Source organism: Bos mutus, unplaced genomic scaffold, assembly GCF_027580195.1.
Source record: "Bos mutus isolate GX-2022 unplaced genomic scaffold, NWIPB_WYAK_1.1 CTG330, whole genome shotgun sequence".
Taxonomy (NCBI): domain Eukaryota; kingdom Metazoa; phylum Chordata; class Mammalia; order Artiodactyla; family Bovidae; genus Bos; species Bos mutus.
This window is the reverse complement of record NW_027219820.1, coordinates 46,270-71,868: the sequence shown is the minus strand read 5'-3', so window position 1 is coordinate 71,868 and position 25,599 is coordinate 46,270. Positions and strand designations below refer to the sequence as shown.

The window sequence follows — 25,599 nt, the reverse complement described above, 5'->3', positions numbered from 1 at the left end:
CAGTATTCTTGCCTGGGGAATTCCATGGACTGAGGAGCCTGGTGGGCTACAGTCTATGGGGTCACAGAGAGTTGGACACGACTGAGCGACTAACACATACACACAGTTATTTTTAGTCTCTTATAGTTTCTTTGTATTTTGTTGTTTGACGAGATGTTTGTCCAGTATAAGCACTGCAGCAAAGGGTCCCAGGTCCCATCCTGACTCAATCAGAGACCAATCCTGACTCTCTTGGAAAAACAGGCATTCGCAAACCTGCTAAAATAAGATTTTTGTGTTAGGAATGCAAGCTTGCTGATACTGATGATCTCCATAGGCAATTGGTAAAACCCACTAATGACCATGAAAGACTTTCAGACTATAGTTTTGATGACTGAATGGTAGAAATAGCCAGAGCTGGATTTTCTTTGAGTATTTTTTCTTCTTCTCCTCACTGTCGATTGAGCAACTCTCAGTGCCCCTGCATATCTCAGTCATATACACACAGTCTACAGATGTTCCAGTTTGCACACATGAATCAGTTTCATTGGAGCTGGTAGCATAGGACTATACACATATTCTCACAGACACAGTTCTCACCTGTGTCCTGAGGTGTATCAGTTTACACATAAGAACACCAGGAAATACAGGCATAGCTGGTTTTATTGTGCTTCACATATATTGCATTCTTTACAAATTGAATATTTGTGCCAAATCTGCAAGGAACAAATTCACTGGTGCCATTTTTCCTATAGCATTTTCTCACTTTGTGTCTCTTTGTCACATTTTGGTAATTCTCAGAATATTTCAAACTTTTTCATTATTACTATATTTTTTGTGGTGATTAGTGGTCTTCACTGTTACTAAAGTCTGCTGAACACTCTGGGGGTTAGCATTTTGTCAGTTTGGTTCAGTCGCTCAGTCATGTTCAACTCTTTGCAACCCAATGGATAGCAACACACCAGGCCTCCCTGTCCATTACAAACTCCTGGAGTTTACTCAAACTCATGTATATTGAGTTAGTGATGTCATCCAAATATCTCATCCTCTGTCGTCCCCTTCTCTTCCTGCCTTCAATCTTTCCCAGCATCAGGGGCTTTTCAAATGAATCATTTCTTTGCAACAGGTGGCCAAAGTTGTGGAGTTTCAGCTTCAGCATCAGTCCTTCCAATGAATATTTAGGACTGATTTCCTTTAGGATGGACTGGTTGGATCTCCTTGCAGTCCAAGGGACTCTCAAGAGTCTTCTTCAACACCACAGTTCAAAAGCATCAATTCTTCAGCGTTCAGCTTTCTTCATAGTCCAACTCTCACATCCATACAGGACTACTGGAAAAACCATAGCCTTGACTAGATGTACCTTTGTTGGAAAAGTAATGTCTCTGCTTTTTAATATGCTGTCTAGGTTGGTCATAACTTTTCTTTCAAGGAGCAAGCGACTTTTTGTTTCATGGCTGCAGTAACCATCTGCAATGATTTTGGAGCCCATAAAAATGAAGTCTGTCACTGTTTCCCTGTCTACTTGCCATGAAGTGATGGGACCAGAAGCCATGATCTTCGTTTTCTGAATGTTGAGCTTTAAGCCAACTTTTTCCCTCTCCTCTTTCACTTTCATCAAGAGGCTCTTTAATTCTTCTTCACTTTCTGCTGTAAGGGTGATGTCATCTGCATATCTGAAGTTATTGATATTTCTCCTGGCAATCTTGATTCCAACTTGTGCTTCCTCCAGCCCAGCATTTCTCATGATGTATTCTGCATATAAGTTAAATAAGCAGGGTGACAATATACAGCCTTGATGTACTCCTTCCCCAATTTGGAACCAGTCTGTTGTTCTATGTCCAGTTCTAACTGTTGCTTCCTGACCTGCATACAGGTTTCTCAAGAGGCAGGTCAGGTGGTCTGGTATTCCCATCTCTTTTAGAATTTTCCACAGCTTAGTGTGATCCACACAGTCAAAGGCTTTGGCATAGTTAATAAAGCAGAAATAGATGTTTTTCTGAAACTCTCTTGCATTTTTCATGATCCAGCGGATGTTGGCAATTTGATCTCTGGTTCCTCTGCCTTTTGTAAAACCAGCTTGAACATCTGGAAGTTCACGGCTCACGTACTGTTGAAGTCTGGCTTGGAGAATTTTGAGCATTACTTTTCTAGTGTGTGAGATGAGTGCAATTGTGCAATAGTTGGAGCATTCTTTGGCATTGCCTTTCTTTGGGATTGGAATGAAAAATGACCTTTTCCAGTCTTGTGGCCACTGCTGAATTTTCCAAATTTGTTGGCATATAGAATGCAGCACTTTTTAGCAATAAACTATTTGAAAATTAAGATATGCATCAGTACATTGTTTTTTAGACATAAGGCTATTGGACAGTTAAACTACATTATAGTATAAAGATAACTTTACTATGCATGGAGAAACAAAAATATTTCTATGACTCACCTTATTTTGTGATGTTCACTTTACTAAAGTGGCCTGGAACCAAATCCACAATATCTTTGAAGTCTGCCCATACAAAGAACATATAAGTCACATATATACACATTAAAACCTACTTGTATGGAGAGAATGGCCCATTTAAATTACATAAATTACAGTTTACCATAAGGTACAAAGTGAAGTCAAGTGGGCCTTAGGAAGCATCACTACGAACAAAGTTAGTGGAGGTGATCAAGTACCAGTTGAGCTACTTCAAATCCTGAAAGATGATGCTGTGAAAGTGCTGCATTCAATATGCAAGCAAATTGGAAAACTCAGCAGTGGCCACAGGACTGGAAAAGGTCAGTTTTCATTCCAATCCCAAAGAAAGGCAATGTCAAAGAATGCTCAAACTACTGCACAATTGCACTCATCTATCACACTTGTAAAGTAATGTTTAAATTCTCCAAGCCAGGCTTCAGCAATACGTGAATTGCGAACTTCCTGATGTTCAAGCTGGTTTTAGAAAAGGCAGAGGAACCAGAGATCAAATTGCCAACATCTGCTAGATCATCAAAAAAGCAAGAGAGTTCCAAAAAAACATCTATTTCTGCTTTATTGACTATGCCAAACCTTTGACTATGTGGATCACAATAAACTGTGGAAAATTCTAAAAGAGATGGGAATACCAGACCACCTGACCTGCCTCTTGAGAAACCTGTATGCAGGTCAGGAAGCAACAGTCAGAACTGGACATAGAACAACAGACTGGTTCCAAATTGGGGAAGGAGTACGTCAAGGCTGTATATTGTCACCCTGCTTATTTAACTTATATGCAGAATACATCACGAGAAACGCTGGACTGCAGGAAGCACAAGCTAGAATCAAGATTGCCGGGAGAAATGTCAATAACCTCAGATATGCAGATGACACCACCCTTATGGCAGAAAGTGAAGAAGAATTAAAGATCCTCTTGATGAAAGTGAAAGAGGAGAGGGGAAAAGTTGGCTTAAAGCTCAACATTCAGAAAACGAAGATCATGGCATCTGGTCCCATCACTTCATGGCAAATCGATGGGGAAACAGTGGAAACAATGGTTGACTTTATTTTTCTGGGGTGGAAAATCACTGCATATGGCCATGAAATTAAAAGATGCTTACTCCTTGGAAGGAAAGTTATGAGCAACCTAGACAGCATATTAAAAAGCAGAGACATTACTTTGCCAATAAAGGTCCATGTAGTCAAGGCTATGGTTTTTTCAGTGGTCATGTATGCATATAAGAGTTGGACTATAAAGAAAGCTGAGCGCTGAAGAATTGATGGTTTTGAACTGTGATGTTGGAGAAGACTCTTGAGAGTCCCTTGGACTGCAAGGAGATCCAACCAGTCCATCCTAAAAGAGATTAGTCCTCAGTCTTCATTGGAAGGACTGATGTTGAAGCTGAAACTCCAATACTTTGGCCATCTGATGCGAAGAGCTGACTCCTTTGAAAAGACCCTGATGTTGGGAAAGATTGAGGGCAGGAGGAGAAGGGGAAGACAGAGGATGAGACGTTTGGATGGCATCACCAACTCGGACATGGGTTTGGGTGAACTCTGGGAGTTGGTGATGGATACGGAGTCCTGGTGTGCTGCTTTTCATGGGGTTGCAAAGAGTCGGACAAGAGTGAGTAACTTAACTGAACTGATAAGGTACAAAATGGCTACCAAAATAAATCAATTGATGCCCCTATTCTTTTTTAAAAAATTAATTAATTAATTTTTTATTTTACAATATTTTATTGGTTTTGCCATACATTGACTTGAATCCGCCATGAGTGTACATATGTTACCCATCCTGAACCCCCCTCCCACCTTCCTCCCCATCGCATCCCTCTGGGTCATCCCAGTGCACCAGCCCCAAGCACCCTGTATCATGCATCAAACCTGGACTGGAGATTTGTTTCACATGATATTTTACATGTTTCAATGCCATTCTCCCATATCATCTCATCCTTGCCCTCTCCCACAGATCCAAAAGACTGTTCAATACATCTGTGTCTCTTTTGCTGTCTCTCACACAGGATTATCATTACCTTCTAAATTCCATATATATGCATTAGTATACTGTATTGGTTTTTCTTTCTGGCTTACTTCACTCTGTATAATAGGCTCCAATTTCATCCACCTCATTAGAACGGATTAAATATATTCTTTTTAATGGCTGAGTAATATTCCATTGTGTATATGTACCACAGCTTTCTTATCCATTCATCTGCTGATGGACATCTAGGTCGCTTCCATGTCCTGGCTATTATAAACAGTGCTGTGATGAACATTGGGGTATATGTGTCTCTTTCAATTCTGATTTCCTCAGAGTGTATGCTCAGCAGTTGGATTGCTGGCTCATATGGCAGCTCTATTTCCAGTTTTTTAAGGAATCTCCACACTGTTCTCCATAGTGGCTGTACTAGTTTGCATTCCCACCAACAGTGTAAGAGGATTCCCTTTTCTCCACACCCTCTCTAGCATTTATTGCTTGTAGACTTTTGGATAGCAGCCATTCTGACTGGCGTGAAATGGTACCTCATTGTGGTTTTGATTTGCATTTCTCTGATAATGGGTGATGTTGAGCATCTTTTTATGTGTTTGTTAGCCATCTGTATGTCTTCTTTGTAGAAATGTCTGTTTAGTTCTTTGGCCCACTTTTTGATTGGGTCGTTTATTTTTCTGGAACTGAGCTGCAGGAGTTTCTTGTACATTTTTGAGATTAATTCTTTGTCTGTTGTGAAGTGAAGCCCCTATTCTTATGTGTGTGTTTGTTAGTCCCTCAGTCGTCTGACTCCTATATTTAATCTCTATAAAGATAAATTCTCTTCTTAATGTCATTATTGATTTTACAGATTATATGTGAGATTCCCAACATATAATCTGTCCTCAGAAAGTTCTAACTTCCCTGTTTAAAGGCTTGAGTTTTTAAAATTTACTGAATTAACTTACAAATGATTGAAAGCATATCTTACATCCCTCACTGATTCCAGATTCTTAAATAGAAATGAAATTATCTCTTGGGAAGCTTCCACCAGGATTCATTAGTTGGGCAAACTCATTGATTTAAAAAAATTTTAAAAAGCCAGTTTCTGCATGCATGCTTGAATGTAGTCAGCTAAAAGCTAGCTTTTGCAATACAGTTTCATTCCTCACCAGCATTTTACCTGCTTTCTTATATCTTGTACCTGCTTAGTCTGTCTGACTTTTTGCAACCTCATGGATCATAGTCTGCCAGGCTCCTCTGTCTATGCTTTATGTTGATCTTTGAATATACTGTTAGTTCACTTAATTTCTCTTTGTTTTGGTTTTAATAAATAGACTGACACTTCACATGTGTCTTTCTAAGATATGATTGTAGGTATCAACTGGTTTTTAAAATTCCTTTTGAAGTGCTGAGATGAAAGGTTCCATATAAATAGCAAATGTTAACTGTATTATTAATCTCATTATGTGAATTTTGCCTATTGGCTGCTGCCCATTAAGACAGTGAGACCTGCATTTTACAATTGTAAGATGTTTTATTCAAGGACAGAACATAATTAAGGTATTTAATGTTAGGAAGTGACTTAGTTTTTCTACCAAAAAAATTCCTCTCAAATAATAGAACCCTCAGAAAATGAATAGTTATTTGTGTATAACACTTCTGACTTGTTGACATTGCTGTAAAATTATCCACATAATTCTCAATGTAGAAATACCCAGCATTAGGAATAAAGATTATTTAAACTTAATTTTTATGAATCACTTAGGAAACTGCTGACTTTTCAATGCCTATAGATTGACTCTGTTATTTTTAACTCTTCTTTGAACCATGGGGTCTCAACTAGGGGACATTTTTGTCAATGTCTGACATTTTTGATTGCCACAATGTGGGGAATATTTCTGGTTTCTAGTGGTTAGGATCTGACATACTATTGAAAATCCTACAATATGCAGGATATTGGGCATATATCCAGACAAAACCAACTATAATTAATTATCCCCCAATAATGAATTATCTGGCCCCAAATTTCAACAGTTGCCATGACTGAGAAATGTTTAGACTACATTCTATGTAGAACTTTTAAAATTCTTCCTCAACTGGCAGGGTTTCTCCTAGGTTTGTTGCATGTTGTTAATTCTTAATCCCTTCTGGATCTCATTACAGGTTGGCATTGTGGGAAGAACGGGAGCTGGAAAAAGTTCTATTTTTTCTGCAGTTTTTCGATTGTCAGAACCCGAAGGCTCACTTTGGCTTGATGGTTGTCAGACAAGAGATGCTGGACTTCACAATTTAAGGAAGAAAATGTCAATCATATTACAGGTTTGCACATCAGAGCATTCTCATGTGTTCTTTTTATAAAGGCACCTAAGTTTGATTGATTTTAATTTGATTTTTGTTTGTTTTCAAATTGGATGAAAATGTTAATCCTTTTGCCCCCAATAGAGCATATTTTTAGCAGCAGGTATTTTCAACAGATATTCTCATCACATACAAGATTTTGTTTTAATTATTTTATATTGAAATATAGTTGATGTACAATGTTGTGTTAGTTTCTGGTGTATAGCAAACTGACTCAGTTGATTTAGTTGATATATATGTATACATATATATACTTTTTCATATTCTTTTCCATTATGATTTATTTCAGTTTTCAGTTCAGTTCAGTCATCCAGTTATGTCCAACTCTTTGTGACCCTATGGACTGCCATATGCCAGGCTTCCCTGTCCCTCACCAACTCCCAGAGCTTGGTCAAACTCATATCCATCGAGTCAGTGATGCCATCCACCCATCTCATCTTCTGTCATCCCTTCTCTTCCTGCCTTCAATCTTTCCCAGTCTCACATCCATACATGACTACTGGAAAACCATAGCTTTGACTATACAGAACAGACCTTTGTTGGCAAAGCAATGTCTCTGCTTTTTAATATGCTATCTAGGTTGGTCATAACTTTTCTTCAAAGCAGCAAATGTCTTTTAATTTCATGGCTGTAGTCACTATCTGCAGTGATTTTGGAGCCCAAAAAGATAAAATCTGTCACTGTTTCCATTGTTTCCCCATCTGTTTGGGGACTAGATGCCATGATCTTAGTTTTCTGAATGTTGAGTTTTAAGTCAACTTTGTCACTCTCCTCTTTCACTTTCATTGAAAGGCTCTTTAGTTCCTCTTCAATTTCTGCCATAAGGGTGGTGTCATCTGCATATCTGAGGTGACTGATATTTCTCCTAGAAATCTTGATTCCAGCTTGTGCTTCATCCAGCCCTGCATTTTGCATGATGTACTCTGCATATAAGTTAAATAAGCAGGGTGACAGTATACAGCCTTGACGTACTCCTTTCCTGATTTATAACCAGTCTTTATTTTCTATGTCCACTTCTAACTGTGATAAATAGATGGGGAAACAGTGGAAACAGTGACTGACTTTATTATTTGGGGCTCCAAAATCACTGTAGATGGTGATTGCAGCCATGAAATTAAAAGATGCTTACTCCTTAGAAGGAAAGTTATGAACAACCTAGATAGCATATTAAAAAGCAGAGACATTACTTTGTCAATAAAGGTCCATACTTGTCAATACTAGTCAAGGCTATGGTTTTTCCAGTAGGCATGTATGGATGTGAGAGTTGGACTATAAAGAAAGCTGAGCACAGAAGAATTGATGCTTTTGAACTGTGGTGTTGGAGAAAACTCTTGAGAGTCCCTTGGACTGCAAGGAAATCCAACCAGTGCATCCTAAAGGAGATCAGTCCTGGGTGTTCATTGGAAGGACTGATGACCCAGAGGGATGGTATGGGGAGGGAGGTGGGAGAGGGGTTCAGGACGGGGAACACATGTACACCCATGGAGGATTCATGTTGATGTATGGCAAAACCAATACAATATTGAAAAGTAATTAGCCTCCAATTATGTAAATTTATATTAAAAAAAAAGAAACTGAAACTCCAATATTTTGGCCACCAGATGCGAAGATCTGACTCTTTTGAAAAGACCCTGATGTTTGGAAAGTTTGAAGGGAGGATGAGAAGGGGACGACAGAGGATAAGATGGTTGGAAGGCATCACCTACTCAATGGACATGAGTTTGGGTAAACTCTGGAAGTTGGTGATGGACAGGGAGGCCTGGCATGCTGCAGTTCATGGGGTCGCAAAGAGTCGGACACGAGTGAGCGACTGAATTGATACTGGGTATTAGATTCATAACTTAGTGATTATAGTAGGAAATAATAGATGATCAAAACCATGCACAGGAAAAAGAAATACAAAAAAGCAAAATGGTTGTCAGAAGAGGTCTTACAATAACTGAGAAAAGAAGAGAAGCTAAAAGCAAAGGAGAAAAGGAAAGATATACCCATTTGATTGCAGAGTTCCAGAGGATAGCAAGGAGAGATAAGAGAGCCTTTTTAAGAATACAGTGCAAAGAAATAGAGGAAAACAACAGAATGGGAAAGACTAGATATCTCTTCAAGAAAATTAGAGATACCAAGGGAATATTTCATGCAAAGATAGGCACAATAAAGGACAGAAATGGTATGGATCTAACAGAAGCAAAAGATATTAAGCAGAGGTGGCAAGAGTACACAGAAGAACTATACAAAAAAGACCTTAATGACCTGGATAATTGTGATGGTATGATCACTCACCTAGAGCCAGACATCCTGAAGTGTGAAGTCAAGTGGGCCTTAGGAAGAATCACTATGAAAAAAAGTAGTGGAGGTGATGGAATTCCAGCTGAGCTATATCAAAGCCTCAAAGATGATGCTGAAAAAGTGTGGCACTCAATATGCCAGCAAATTTGGAAACTCAGCAGTGGCCACAGGACTGGAAAAGGTCAGTTTTCATTCCAATCACAAAGAAGGGCAATGCCAAGAAATGTTCAAACTAATGCACAATTGTACTCGTTTCACATGCTAGCAAAATAATGCTCAAAACCCTTCAAGCTAGGCTTCAACAGTATGTGAACCAAAATCTTCTATATGTCCAAGCTGGATTTAGAAAAGGTGGAGTAACCAGAGATCAAATTGCTAACATCCATTGGGTCATAGAGAAAGCAAGAGAATTCCAGGGAAACATCTGCTTCACTGATGATACTAAAGACTGTGTAGATCACAACAAACTGTGGAAAATTCTTAAGGAGATGGGAATGCCAGGCCACCTTACCTGCCACCTGAGAAACCTATATGCAGGTCCAGAAGCAACAGTTAGAACTGGACATGGAACAACAGACTGGTTCCAAATAGGAAAAGGAGTATGTCAAGGCTGTATATTGTCACCCTGCTTATTTAACTTATATAAAGGGTACATCATGTGAAATACCAGACTGGATGAAGCACAAGCTGACATCAAGATTGCTAGGAGAAATATCAATAACCTCTGATATGCAGGTGACACCACCCTTATGGTAGAAAATGAAGAGGAACTAAAGAGCCTCTTGATGAAGGCAAGAGTGAAAGTGAAAGAGGAGAGTGAAAAAGCTGACTTAAAACTCACATTCAAAAAACAAAGATCATGGCATCTGGTCCCATCACTTCATGGGAAATAGATAGGGAAACAATGGAAACAGTGACAGACTTTAGTTTTTTGGGCTCCAAAATCACTGCAGATGGTGACTGCAGCCATGAAATTAAAAGAAGTGTGCTCCTTGGAAGAAAAGCTATGACTAACCTAGACAGCATATTAAAAAGCAGAGACATTACTTTGCCTACAAAGGTCTGTGTAGTCAAAGCTCTAATTTCTCCAGTAGTCATGTATGGATGTGAGAGCTGGACAGGCTGAGCACCAAATAACTAATGCCTTCCAACTGTGAAGGTGGAGAAGACTGTTGAGAATCCCTTGAACAACAAGGAGATCAAACCAGTCAATCCTAAAGCCAATCAGTCCTGAATATTCATTGGAAGGACTAATGCTGAAGCTGAAGCTACAGTACTTTGGCCACCAAATGCAAAGAGCTGACTCATTGGAAAAGACCCTGATGCTGAGAAAGATTGAAGACAGGAGGAGAAGGAGACAACAGAGGATGAGATGGTTGGATAACATCACCGACTCAGTGGAGTTTGAGCAAACTCTGGGAGATGGTGAAGGACAGGGAAAGATGGCATGCTGCAGTCCATGGGGTGGCAGAATCAGACATGACTGCATGACTTGAAGAATAACAAGAGAAGAATGAAGTTAAATTCCCAAGATTTATGTTTTGATTGTACCCATCTCTGAAATGGGCCAGATGAAATTAGTTTTAGAAATAATTAGCATGTCTGCAAATTACTTTTATGTCCATGGATGAAAGTATCTATAAATGTGCCCTGTTAATGCTTCTTGATAAGAAAAGATTGTGTGCTTGTGTAGGTAAAAGTACTCTCTATATAAAGATATAACACTGGATGATTCTTGGCTCTGCATGTAATGTTTTGGCAGTACATCTGAGCAGACTAAACATCCCTTGACATCACTAGGTTTTGGATTTGCTCTATCAGTTTCCATTCTACCTTTGTGCCTGCTTTATGTACACACTCAGAGAGTTTGCTTACAGAACATTATTAAGCTTTGTATCCATGTAGATAATAATTGCCAACCATTGTAAACACAGAACCTTTATTTATTTTTGTTTCACTTTATATGCACTTTATATTCACTCCAATGCACAGTATTGGTTGACTCAAGAGAAAGAATCTGAAGAGATCCTGCAATGTGTAAATGGTCCAAGGAAGTCATTCAGGAGGCAGCCAGTGATTGAATGTTTAAGAGTGGAGACCAAGTATCAACATGACCCACATTTTTATTTCTACTCTGCCCCATCTGACTATGGGGCCTTGATGAAATCATTCAGCTTCTAAGGTTCATAGTCCTGGTCCTTAAACCAGTTCTAGAAATTACTGCTGCACAGATTTGTTGTGAAGATATAACTGGATAAGAAAACAGTTGTGGCCCATTTCTAGTTCTTAGGAATCCTCAGTCAGTAGTAGCTATTACTATCCTTAAGGATCAGGGCATTGACCTTTCCAATAACTTCTAGTTAAGTAGAAAGAGTAACACATTCTGGACTGATTTTGCTGTTTAATTTCTGTTTATATTTTTGTGGTTTTGGGTGATTTTCTTTACATGTATTTTTATATTGTAAAGAGCATTGTTTATATAAATTTAAAGAGTGAAGGGAAAACAGATTAGCAAAATAGGAGTTTTAGGGAAAGGCAAGACAGAAAAATCTGTCTTTCCAATAAGAAACAACAGGAGAGAATATCACTTCCTTTTTATCTTTTGATATCTGACTCCCGTCCCATAACTTTCTTTCCAGCCCCCCACTCTGTACCCACTCATACTTTCCAGCCCTCCATGAAGATTTCTGTTTTGCCCTCCCCACATTCTTGACTATTTTCTTCTTCTCCTTGAGGACAGGACCTCTGTGTCTCATTTCTGTTGCTCTAGTGTTTGTTGCAGGCCCTGAAAAGTTACACAAGTATTAATAATAATCCCTAACATTTGTGGAATCCTTAGCTCTGGAAGTTGGTGATGGACAGGGAAGCCTGGTGTGATGCAGTCCATGGAGTCACAAAGAGTTGGACAGGACTGAGTGACTGAACTGAACTGAACTAACATGTTTTAACATGTTCCCTCGTTCATGGTTGGTAAATAATCTGGCTGCAGTGTGGGAGACCTGGGTTGTATCCCTGGGTTGGGAAGATCCCCTGGAGAAGGGAAAGGCTACTCACTCTAGTATTCTGGCCTGGAGAATTCCATGAACTGTATAGTCCATGGGGTCACAAAGAGTTGGATACAACTGAGTGATTTTCACTTTAACATGTTTTATCCTCTTACCATCTCCCACTTTTTGCTCACAAGAATTCTATGGTTATCCTCATCTTACAGATTTTAAAACTGAAGCACTAGAAACTTAACTTACCACGGGGCAAAGCCTGGACTTTAATTTAGAGAGATTCCCAACTCCACAATCCAGCAGGAGAAAATTTGATACTGTGTTTACTTGAAGTTACTTGTCTCAGAGCAGAAAACTTAGAATCCTCTTTCCCCAAACAAATAGGAAGCAGTGATGCTTGTTTTCTCAACACCTTGATTTAGGAGTCCTAGGAAGCTGAGCTCAGGCTCTGCCAAGGAGGAGCCTAGTGCTGTTTCTTTGAGTTGCCCCACTTAGGTGATCCAGGTCTGCATCATCTTCCCTGACTCCCTCTGCCCTGTGATCCTGTGATCAGCAGCAGATTTCAGGGTGGTCTCTCTCTCCCCCATCACTATGGACCCCACCATGAACAGGTCAGAAATGGGGAGATGTGATAGCAACAAGGACTTGCCTAGAAACCAGAGGCAGGGGAGTGGTGACATAGACCATCCATCCTGAAGTCCTAGGGGGAACTTTCAAAGACAAATACTATATAATCTTAGGAAGGTACTCCTCAATTTGTGTTCAAAATTTCAGGAAAAGCAAAATATGAAAGTACTTCCTAGATGATTTCCTTAAGTGGAACAGGTAGCTGAAGTCTGTGCATCCTTTGCGCTAGAATGTGAAGTAGCTAAGTATATTCCCCAGAAAGAACACTAAGGTGAGATTATATTCAGGGAGTAGCTGCTTATCTGAAAGGATCTGGAAAATGAATTTCAAAACTTCTTTGGATGATACTCTACACATAGAACCCTTTATGCTGTTGGCACAAAGATGTTTTCAATTGAAAAGAGAGTGCCTGTGAATTCAATATTGATGATTGTAGCCTAAAGGTTGGCACAGATCAACAGCATCTTTATCATAGTTAAATAGATTCATTTTTATATTTGGTAGATTTTTTTTCTTTTAAATCAAAGCAAAAGCTAAGTATTTTTTACACAGCCCATTCTGCTCTTTGGTATTTCCATTCCCTGAGTTTTCTTCAGTCATTGAAGAAGGTGAACCAGAGCTGTTCTGACTTCTCTGATATATTCTTGATATACTTTAGTGGAGGGCAGTTTCTTGCTTTGGGACTGAAATGATGAGGATAAAGATTGTGCTTTATCTCCTTTATTTGTAATCACTTGTATGGTTTTTGTCTTGGTCCTGGAAAACCAGGAAAGAAAACCTGGTTTTCTTTCTGTTTTTTGTTGTTGTTAAGAACAAATCTCAAAAGAGAAGAGGTAGATGTGTTGTTACTAGTAAAGAAATACAACTAGATTCTAGCCTAATGCAATTTGCCCTTTGTTTCCAACACTGAAATCTTAGTTAAAAATCCCTGAAACTGTTCTCTGGAGCTCTTGAGGCTTTTACAAGGCTTAAATTCCTTATCCTTTGTTAGTTAACAGTGTGCTTTTCTTCTGAATATGGAAGTTCATTGAGAGGCTAAGGGATTAAAAATGAAAGGTGATTGGGAGAAACCAAGATTTAAAGTGATGTTAGGTTATCCTCTTTTGCTTGAAACAGGGAGATGAGCTGCTTCTAAGAAAGGTCCCCAGATTTGTTTCCAACACTGAAATCTTAGTTAAAAATCCCTGAAACTGTTCTCTGGAGCTCTTGAGGATTTTACAAGGCTTAAATTAGATTTCCTTTGTTAGTTAACAGTGTGCTTTTCTTCTGAATATGGATGATAACCAGTTCATTGAGAGGCTACAGGATTAAAAATGAAAGGTGGTTGGGGGAAACCAAGATTTAAAGTGATTTTAGGTTATTCTCTTTTGCTTGAAACAGAGAGATAAGCTGCTCCTTAAGAAAGGTCCCCAGATTAGAAATGAGAACATAGCCCTTAGGACTTGGGGAAACATCAGCAGTAGCTGCTCTTTGTATACTTTAGCTGAGGGCAGGTTCTTGCTTTGGGATTGAAATGATGAGGATAAAGATTGTGCTTTACCTGCCTCGTTTGTAACCACTTGTATGGTTTTTGTCTTGGTCCTGGGTCATTTTAAGCTTCAGTTAGTGGGTAGGGTTTCTTTTCAACATAGTTTATAGTCTTTCTTCCAGCAGCATATACAAAGGTCCAGTAAGACTGCAGTTTTCAGTCTGCAGTTGTGTTGAAGGTTTATCAATTTATTGCCCTAAATGCTCTGATTCAGAGTGGCTATTTTTGGGTCACACACCTAAAATGACCTTGTGTTATGTTTGTAACAAAGGAAAAAATCAATACTGAATATGACACAGTGAATTACATTTTTAAAAGTATAATCTTTAAACCATGATGAAAAAATAGTTCGGAAACTAATGTTTCATTTAAATTGTTACACTGAATAAGCATGTTTTCCTGACTGTTGTGCCAGCCAACCCTTATTAATTGAGGTTTATTTGTACTTTCAGAAAAAAATATACATGGGCCAATAAATGTAGTGTATATTTACATGAAGGTTGTATGTCCTACTGTTGCAGGAAGGTGGACCCCTTCCAGGGCCTGAAACTGGGCTCTTGTCTAACACTCGGAAGTGAATTGTCTGAGGAGACACATGTGCTGAGAAAGCAAGATATTTTATTGGGAAAGGGCGTCTGAATGGAAAGCAGTAGGGTAAGGGAACCCAGGAGAACAGCTCTGCCATGTGGCTTGCAGTCTCAGGTTTTAAGGTGACACGATTAGTTTCTGGGTTGTCTTTAGGCAATCATTCTGACTCAGAGTCCTTCCTGGTGGTGCACGCCTTGTTCAGCCAAGATGGATGCCAGAGAGAAGGATTCTCGGAGGTGGTTGGAGGACATGTGGTGTCTCCTTTTAACCTTTCCCAAACTCGTCTGGTTGGTGGTGGCTAATGTTCCTTACCAGGACCTCATGCAAATGGTTACTATGGTGCCTGGCCAGGGTAGGTGGTTTCAATCAGTGTGCTTCCCCTAACACTATCATAAATCTCTATACTGTTGTGTCCTTCAGTGTAAACATTTGTACAATTATTTATGAAATTAGTTTATTTTCATGATTACTTAGAGGTAGGTACTTTAAATAATATCTGAGAAATGGCCATTGGGAATTCCCAGGTGCTCTAGTGGTTAGAACTCTGTGCTCTCACTGCTGTGGCCCTGGTTCAATCCCTGGTTGGGAAACTCGGATCCGACAAGCTGCGTGGTGCTGCCAAAAAAAAAAAAAAGATCATTAATTTGACCTTATCTGCCCTTGCAGTATGTGTATATTGTGAGCAGTTACAGAGAAGGCAATGGCATCCCACTCCAGTACTCTTGCCTGGAAAATCCCATGGACAGAGGAGCCTGGAAGGCTGCAGTCCATGGGGTCGCTGGGAGTCGGACACGACTGAGCGACTTCACTTTCAATTTTCACCTTCATGCATTGGAGAAGGAAATGGCAACCCACTCCAGTGTTCTTGCCTAGAGAATCCCAGGGACGGGGGAGCCTGGTGGGCTGCCGTCTATGGGGTCGCACAGAGTTGGACATGACTGAAGTGACTTAGCAGCAGCAGCAGCAGTGAGCAGTTTTATTAGCTTTTATCTGGTGAGTGATGAAAGAAGAATGAGTAGAAACCAAAGTGAACACCACACATAAAACACATTCACATATTCAAATAAATATTGTTCACAAATGGCCTGCTGATTTCAAGCAAAATAGAGCTTCAATCAGTTACTATTTTTATAAGCCATTATTTTCATTCAACACGTTTCATTAAAGTTTTGCTGATTTTTGGGAAATATACATTTGGCATGTCATAACAAAGAGAAATATTCTTATTTTCTAAATTATGTTCTTCCATCTAATAATGCTAAGTAAGCCCGCATAATTGCCAAATAGATCCTTTTAGACTGACAGTGTAGACTTAAGTGAGAGCACATATTGCAATGGGAAAATGCTGAAACGATTTTTTTTTTCCAAAGTGTGTGCCAATCAGCAGTGGTTTGGTGATAATTAGCAGAATCTTTTTAGGGCCTACAGAGTGTCTAGGGGCTCTGTTTAAAGCTCAGCATGAAGCAGCTGCAGATGTTGGTCAGGGGCTCAGAAGTGAGGGACTTCTTCTGCTGCAAAGAATCCAATTTTAGTCTCCTAGTCTTTGATGAGCTTCGTCTGCTTCAAGGAGTTTCCTAAAGAGAAGGTGAAGTGAAGTGAAATGCAAGTCATTCAGTCGTGTCTGACTCTTTGTGACCCCATAGACTATGCAGTCCATGGAATTCTCCAGGCCAGAATACTGGAGTGGATAGACTTTCCCTTCTCCAGAAAGATAAGGTGAGGGAGGTGACAATAGAGAGAGACCCTGATTACAAAATAGACCCTGATTACAAACTAGACCCTGATTGAAATTTTTTTAAAGTCTTTATTAAATTTGTTGCTATATTGTTTCTGCTTCATGTTCCTGGTTTTTGGCCACAAGGCAGATGGAATCTTAACTCCCTCACCAGAGGTCAAACCAGCAACCCCTGCATTGGAAGGTGAAGTCTTAACCACTGGACCACCAGGGAAGTCCCCCTGATTGAACTTTGAGTGGGGTCTTTATGCCTGTTCTCTGAAACCACCAAATGTGTTAATGTGTTGTTGTTGTTCAGTCACTCAGTCATGTCCAGCTCTTTGTGACCCCATGGGCTGTAGCAGGGTAGACTCCTCTGTCCATGAGATTTCCCAAGCAAGAATACTGCCATTTCCTTCTCCAGGGGATCTTTCCAACCCAGGGATCAAATGCTCTCCTGCACTGGCAGGTGGATTCTTTACCACTGAGCAACAATCCACCTTTTAAAAACAAAGCAATTTAATTTTTTTTCATAAATTAGCATAGGTAACACCTCTGTAGAGTATACTTTGAAAACCAGATGGCACTTTATCAAACCCTAGGCCTCTTATGGGATGTGAATTTGCCCTTTGAAAGGAGCCTGAAGGAAAATATGTTCAGGTCACATAAGCTATGATGGGCAAAGAAACATTCTTGTAGTTATAAGCAAAAAGGTCTGGTCTCTCTTCTCCTGGTTGGGCTCAAAGCTGGTTCCTTTAGGTGGCCTCTTTCAGTCCCTTTATCTCCTCAAACACTAGTTCTCAAAAAGTCTCTCATCTTGAGCCCAGAGCAGAATCTTGTCCATAGTTTAGATTCATGAGGGAAAGCAGAGGAGAATCAGAGGAGAGGGATGAATATTGGGCACCAGCCTCCCCTTGCTTGGCCATGTCATTTGTGTAAACCTCATGTTAAGTAGCTAAAAGAAGAGAAATCATCTGGCTTGTTAGAATCTTAGAGTTGAAAATTAGAAAGAGTAATAACTTGTTGTTGTTGTTGTTTAAATCTGAGGCAGAATGGTATTCCTCTGATCAGGAACTCTTACCATGCTTAGATGGTTGTTTATTCTTTGACCCTAAATTCAAGTTTTAAAGAAACCTTAAATTTGGTATCAGGACTTTTCAGTTCAAGTCACTAATTTTGACATGTCACATGGCCACTGATTTTCATTGCTTTTTGGTTGGGGGTGTATCAGCCACTTAATCAACCTTCTGCAAATGAAGGTTAAAGTTAAATGTCTTTTTTTTTTTATTTTATTTTAAACTTTACATAATTGTATTAGTTTTGCCAAATATCAAAATGAATCCATCACAGGTATACATGTGCTCCCCATCCTGAACCCTCCTCCCTCCTCCCTCCCCATACCATCCCTCTGGGTCATCCCAGTGCACTAGCCCCAAGCATCGGAGGCTAATTACTTTACAATATTGTGTTGATTCTGCCACACATCAACATGAATCCACCATGGGCGTATACACTAATTTTAGATTTTGCTTAGGGATGCATCTTTTTTTTGGTGGCACACAGTGTGTTTTCTGCATCCATTTCTCTCTCACCAAACTTGAAACAAAGATAACAGGGAGGAAAGGTAGAAGAGGCTGAGTGTCATTCTTCTTCATGGCTAGGGAAAAGAAATGTCTGTCTTCTTCATGTTTCTTCTGAGGCTTTTATGAATTGAGGAGAAACAGTGCAATTTGAGGCTGGCGATTCCGAGCAGTTCTGGGCACTTGTGGAAGACTCAGATTTCCTCTTGTTCCCACATGAGTGTATCCCCATGTTCTGCACTCTTCACTGAAAGGAGCCAATTTCACTTTTTTCTGCTGTGTATATTCTGTGGCCTGGCTTATTAGAGCCTTCCAGAAGAAAACTTAAATGGCTTACATGAGCTTATGTATAAGATTCTCTCCTGAAACCCAGAAAGATATTTTATTTCCAGAGTAATTTACTTGTGGCTCCTCCCAAAGTAGAGGAATAGGAAGAACTATTTAAATTAAAATAATTTTATTATGACACAGGTCACAGTAGGTTTCAAGTCATCCTGACCTTGCAGTCAGTAATGAGGTTCTGTGAGGCAGGTCATCTGACACACAGGTGAGAGAAGTGGGGACCAGCTGATGCAGACTCAAAGGTGATCTCTACATGGACAGAAGAGCCTTCACTTCAGTTCAGTCGCTCAGTTGTGTCTGACTCTTTGTGACCCCATGGACTGCAGCACACCAGGCTTCCCTGTTCATCACCAACTCCCAGAGCTTGCTGAAACTCATGTCCATCGAGTTGGTGATGTCATCCAACCATCTCATCCTCTGTCATCTCATTCTCCCCTTGCCTTCAATCCTTCCCAGAATCAGGATCTTTTCCAAGGAGTCAGTTCTTTGCATCAGGTGGCAAAAATATTGGAGTTTCAGCTTCAGCATCAGTCCTTCCAATGAATATTCAGGACTGATTTCCTTTAGGATGGACTGGTTTGATCTTGCAGTATAAGGGACTCTCAAGAGTCTCCTCTAACACTATAGTTCAAAAGCATCAATTCTTCAGCCCTAAGAGGAGCCTTGCTGCTGCTAAGTCACTTCAGTTGTGTCTGACACTGTGCGACACCATAGACAGCAGCCCACTGTCCCTGGGATTCTCCAGGCAAGAGTACTGGAATGGGTTGTCATTTCCTTCTCCAATGCATGAAAGTGAAAAGTGAAAGTGAAGTCGATCAGTCATGTCTGACTTTTCACGACCCCATGGACTGCAGCCTACCAGGCTCCTCTGTCCATGGGATTTTTCAGGCAAGAGTACTGGAGTGGGTTGCCATTAGGCCCCAGTAATTGACATTCTCCTTGCATGTGTGGAGACGTTTCATTTACACATGTGGAAAGATTCCAGATCCTAGGAAGACAGTTTTACCAGCAGAGAAGATAGCCTGATCTTTATTCTTCAGTGCCAATGTGAAACTATTTAATAGTTCTGCTTTGAGGCACAAACCTGAAAGGTTATGGCTGTGAGCTGTGAACGTTGCCAGTATTCTTGGTCTCCAGATGAGAGAATTTCAATCCAGGACCAAAGACAACCACTTTTGACCACTCAGAGCTTTTGTGTAGCAGTATTTTTTTTAACGTAAAAGGGATACAGAAAGCTTCCAGCAAAAGGCACTGGAAGGGCTTAGGAGAGTACCCACTTGCTAGTCTTTAGCAAGGCATTATATATTGTTCAGATGAGTTCAGTTCAGTTCAGTTGCTCAGTCCTGTCTGACGCTTTGCGACCCCATGAATTGCAGAACACCAGGCCTCCCTGTCCATCACCAACTCCCAGAGTTCACTCAAACTCACGTTCATCGTGTCAGTGATGCCATCCAGCCATCTCATCCTCTGTCGTCCCCTTCTCCTCCTGCCCCCAATCCCTCCAATCATCAGAGTCTTTTCCAATGAGTCAACTCTTCGCATGAGGTGGCCAAAGTACTGGAGTTTCAGCTTTAGCATCATTCCTTCCAAGGAACACCCAGGACTGATCTCCTTTAGGATGGACTGGTTGGATCTCTTTGCAATCCAAGGGACTCTCAAGAGTCTTCTCCAACACCACAGTTCAAAAGCAGGAATTCTTCAGTGCTCAGCTTTCTTCACAGTCCAACTTTCACATCCATACATGACAACTGGAAAAACCATAGCCTTGACTAGACGGACCTTTGTTGGCAAAGTAATGTCTCTGCTTTTGAACATGCTATCTAGGTTGGTCAAAACTTTCCTTCCGGGGGAGGAGCCAAGATGGCGGAGGAGTAGGACGGGGAGAACACTTTCTCCCCCACAAATTCATCAAAAGAGCATTTAAACGTCGAGTAAATTCATTAAAACAACTTCTGAATGCCGCAGAGGACATCAGGCACCCAGAAAAGCAACCCAACTCTTCGAAAGGAGAGAGAAGAAATACAGCTCCACCCACCAGAACACCGACACAAGCTTCCCTAACCAGGAAACCTTGACAAGCCACCTGTACAAACCTACACAAAGTGAGGAAACGCCACAATACAGAGAACTCCACAAACTGCCAGAATACAGAAAGGACACCCCAAACTCAGCAATTTAAACAAGATGAAGAGACAGAGGAATACTCAGCAGATAAAGGAACAGGATAAATGCCCACCAAACCAAACAAAAGAGGAAGAGATAGGGAATCTACCTGATAAAGAATTCAATAATGATAGTGAAATTGATCCAAAATCTTGAAACTAAAATGGAATCACAGATAAATAGCCTGGAGACAAGGATTGAGAAGATGCAAGAAAGGTTTAACAAGGACCTAGAAGAAATAAAAAGAGTCAATATATAATGAATAATGCAATAAGTGAAATTAAAAACACTCTGGAGGCAAATAAATAGAAATAACAGAGGCAGAAGACAGGATTAGTGAATTAGAAGATAGAATGGTAGAAATAAATGAATCAGAGAGGATAAAAGAAAAACGAATTAAAAGAAATGAGGACAATCTCAGAGACCTCCAGGACAATATTAAACGCTACAACATTCAATCATAGGGTTCCAGAAGAAGAAGACAAAAAGAAAGACCATGAGAAAATACTTGAGGAGATAATAGTGGAAAACTTCCTAAAATGGGGAAGGAAATAATCACCCAAGTCCAAGAAACCCAGAGAGTCCCAAACAGGATAAACCCAAGGAGAAACACCCCAAGACACATATTAATCAAATTAACAAAGATCAAACACAAAGAACAAATATTAAAAGCAGCAAGGGAAAACAACAAATAACACACAAGGGAATTCCCATAAGGATAACAGCTGATCTTTCAATAGAAACTCTTCAAGCCAGGAGGGAATGGCAAGACATACTTAAAATGATGAAAGAAAATAACCTACAGCCCAGATTATTGTACCCAGCAAGGATCTCATTCAAGTATGAAGGAGAAATCAAAAGCTTTTCAGACAAGCAAAAGCTGAGAGAATTCTGCACCACCAAACCAGCTCTCCAACAAATACTAAAGGATATTCTCTAGACAGGAAACACAAAAACAGTGTATAAACTCAACCCAAAACAATAAAATAAATGGCAACGGGAACATACTTATCAGTAATTACCTTAAATGTAAATGGGTTGAATGCCCCAACCAAAAGACAAAGACTGGCTGAATGGATACAAAACAAGACCCCTACATATGTTGTCTACAAGAGACCCACCTCAAAACAGGGGACACATACAGACTGAAAGTGAAGGGCTGGAAAAAGATTTTCCATGCAAATAGGGACCAAAAGAAAGCAGGAGTAGCAATACTCATATCAGATAAAATAGACTTTAAAACAAAGGCTGTGAAAAGAGACAAAGAAGGTCACTACATAATGATCAAAGGATCAATCCAAGAAGAAGATATAACAATTATAAATATATATGCACCCAACACGGGAGCACCACAATACGTAAGACAAATGCTAACAAGTATGAAAGGAGAAATTAACAATAACACAATAATAGTGGGAGACTTTAATACCCCACTCACACCTATGGATAGATCAACTAAACAGAAAATTAACAGGGAAACACAAACGTTAAACGATACAATAGACCAGTTAGACCTAATTGATATCTATAGGTCATTTCATCCCAAAACAATGAATTTCACCTTTTTCTCAAGCCACATGGAACCTTCTCCAGGATAGATCACATCCTGGGCCATAAAGCTAGCCTTGGTAAATTCAAAAAATAGAAATCATTCCAAGCATTTTTTCTGACCACAATGCAGTAAGATTAGATCTCAATTACAGGAGAAAAACTATTAAAAATTCCAACATATGGAGGCTGAACAACACGCTGCTGAATAACCAACAAATCACAGAAGAAATCAAAAAGAAATCAAAATTTGCATAGAAACGAATGAAAATGAAAACACAACAACCCAAAACCTGTGGGACACGGTAAAAGCAGTCCTAAGGGGAAAGTTCATAGCAATACAGGCACACCTCAAGAAACAAGAAAAAGTCAAATAAATAACCTAACTCTACACCTAAAGCAACTAGAAAAGGAAGAAATGAAGAACCCTAGGGTTAGTAGAAGGAAAGAAATCTTAAAAATTAGAGCAGAAATAAATGCAAAAGAAACAAAAGAGACCATAGCAAAAATCAACAAAACCAAAAGCTGGTTCTTTGAAAGGATAAATAAAATTGACAAACCATTAGCCAGACTCATCAAGAAACAAAGGAGAAAAATCAAATCAACAAAATTAGAAACGAAAATGGAGAGATCACAACAGACAACACAGAAATACAAAGGATCATAAGAGACTACTATCAACAATTATATGCCAATAAAATGGACAACGTGGAAGAAATGGACAAATTCTTAGAAAAGTACAACTTTCCAAAACTGGACCAGGAAGAAATAGAAAATCTTAACAGACCCATCACAAGCATGGAAATTGAAACTGTAATCAAAAATCTTCCAGCAAACAAAAGCCCGGTCCAGACGGCTTCACAGCTGAATTCTACCAAAAATTTAGAGAAGAGCTAACACCTATCCTGCTCAAACTCTTCCCAGAAAATTGCAGAGGAAGGTAAACTTCAAAACTCATTCTATGAGGCCACCATCACCCTAATACCAAAACCTGACAAAGATCCCACAAAAAAAGAAAACTACAGGCCAATATCACTGATGAACATAGATGCAAAAATCCTTAACAAAATTCTAGCAATCAGAATCCAACAACACATTAAAAAGATCATACACCATGATCAAGTGGGCTTTATCCCAGGGATGCAAGGATTCTTCAATATCCGCAAATCAATCAATGTAATACATCACATTAACAAATTGAAAAATAAAAACCATATGATTATCTCAATAGATGCAGAGAAAGCCTTTAACAAAATTCAACATCCATTTATGATAAAAAACTCTCCAGAAAGCAGGAATAGAAGGAACATACCTCAACATAATAAAAGCTTATATGACAAACCCACAGCAAACATTATCCTCAATGGTGAAAAATTGAAAGCATTTCCTCTAAAGTCAGGAATAAGACAAGGGTGCCCACTTTCACCATTACTATTCAACATAGTTTTGGAAGTTTTGGCCACAGCAATCAGAGCAGAAAAAGAAATAAAAGGAATCCAAATTGGAAAAGAAGAAGTAAAACTCTACTATTTGCAGATGACATGATCCTCTACATAGAAAACCCTAAAGAGTCCACCAGAAAATTACTAGAAATAATCAATGACTACAGTAAAGTTGCAGGATATAAAATCAACACACAGAAATCCCTTGCATTCCTATACACTAATAATGAGAAAACAGAAAGAGAAATTAAGGAAACAATTCCATTCACCATTGCAACGGAAAGAATAAAATACTTAGGAATATATCTACCTAAAGAAACTAAAGACCTATATATAGAAAAAACTATAAAACACTGGTGAAAGAAATCAAAGAGGACACTAATAGATGGAGAAATATACCATGTTCATGGATTGGAAGAATCAATATAGTGAAAAATGAGTATACTACCCAAAGCAATTTATAGATTCAACGCAATCCCTATCAAGCTACCAACAGTATTCTTCACAGAGCTAGAACAAATAATTTCACAATTTGTATGGAAATACAAAAACCCTCGAATAGCCAAAGCGATCTTGAGAAAGAAGAATGGAACTGGAGGAATCAACCTACCTGACTTCAGGCTCTACTACAAAGCCACAGTTATCAAGACAGTATGGTACTGGCACAAAGACAGAAATATTGATCAATGGAATAAAATAGAAAGCCCAGAGATAAATCCACGCACATATGGACACCTTATCTTCTTCGACAAAGGAGGCAAGAATATACAATGGATTAAAGACAATCTTTTAACAAGTGGTGCTGGAAATCTGGTCAACCACTTGTAAAAGAATGAAACTGGACCACTTTCTAACACCATACACAAAAAATAAACTCAAAATGGATTAAAGATCTAAACGTAAGACCAGAAACTATAAAACTCCTAGAGGAGAACATAGGCAAAACACTCTCCGACATACATCACAGCAGGATCCTCTATGACCCACCTCCCAGAATATTGAAATAAAAGCAAAATAAACAAATGGGACCTAATTAACCTTAAAAGCTTCTGCACATCAAAGGAAACTATTAGCAAGGTGAAAAGACAGCCTTCAGAATGGGAGAAAATAATAGCAAATGAAGCAAACTGACAAACAACTAATCTCAAAAATATACAAGCAACTCCTACAGCTCAACTCCAGAAAAATAAACGACCCAATCAAAAAATGGGCCAAAGAACTAAATAGACATTTCTCCAAAAAAGACATACAGATGGCTAACAAACACATGAAAGATGCTCAACATCACTCATTATCAGAGAAATGCAAATCAAAACCACTATGAGGTACCATTTCACACCAGTCAGAATGGCTGCATCCAAAAGTCTACAAATAATAAATGCTGGAGAGGGTGGAGAAAAGGGAACCTCTTACACTGTTGGTGGGAATGCAAACTAGTACAGCCACTATGGAGAACAGTGTGAGATTCCTTAAAAACTGGAAATAGAACTGCCTTATGATCCAGCAACCCCACTGCTGGGCATACACACTGAGGAAACCAGAAGGGAAAGAGACACACGTACCCCAAAATGTTCATCGCAGCACTGTTTATAATAGCCAAGACATGGAAGCAACCTAGATGTCCATCAGCAGATGAATGGATAAGAAAGCTGTGGTACATATACACAATGGAGTATTACTCAGCCATTAAAAAGAATACATTTGAATCAGTTCTAATGAGGTGGATGAAACTGGAGCCTATTATACAGAGTGAAGTAAGCCAGAAGGAAAAAACATAAATACAGTATACTAACGCATATATATGGAATTTAGAAAGATGGTAATAATATCATGTAGGAAACGAGTTGCCAGTCCAGGTTCGATGCATGATGCTGGATGCTTGGGGCTGGTGCACTGGGACAGAGGGATGGTTTGGGGAGGGAGGAGGGAGGAGGGTTCAGGATGGGGAACACATGTATACCTGTGGTGGATTCATTTTGATATTTGGCAAAACTAATACAATTATGTAAAGTTTAAAA

The 25,599-nt window shown here is 39.4% G+C and overlaps 1 protein-coding gene across 1 annotated transcript in view; it reads left to right on the top strand.

Moving 5' to 3' along the window:
• LOC102280884 (ATP-binding cassette sub-family C member 4-like) overlaps positions 1 to 25,599 on the top strand; it is a gene marked incomplete at its 5' end in the record, with an annotated part of 86,099 nt that overhangs the window by 15,193 nt on the left and 45,307 nt on the right. The window contains 1 exon segment of the mRNA XM_070366946.1: positions 6,570 to 6,725. Coding sequence (XP_070223047.1) covers positions 6,570 to 6,725 — 156 coding nt within the window.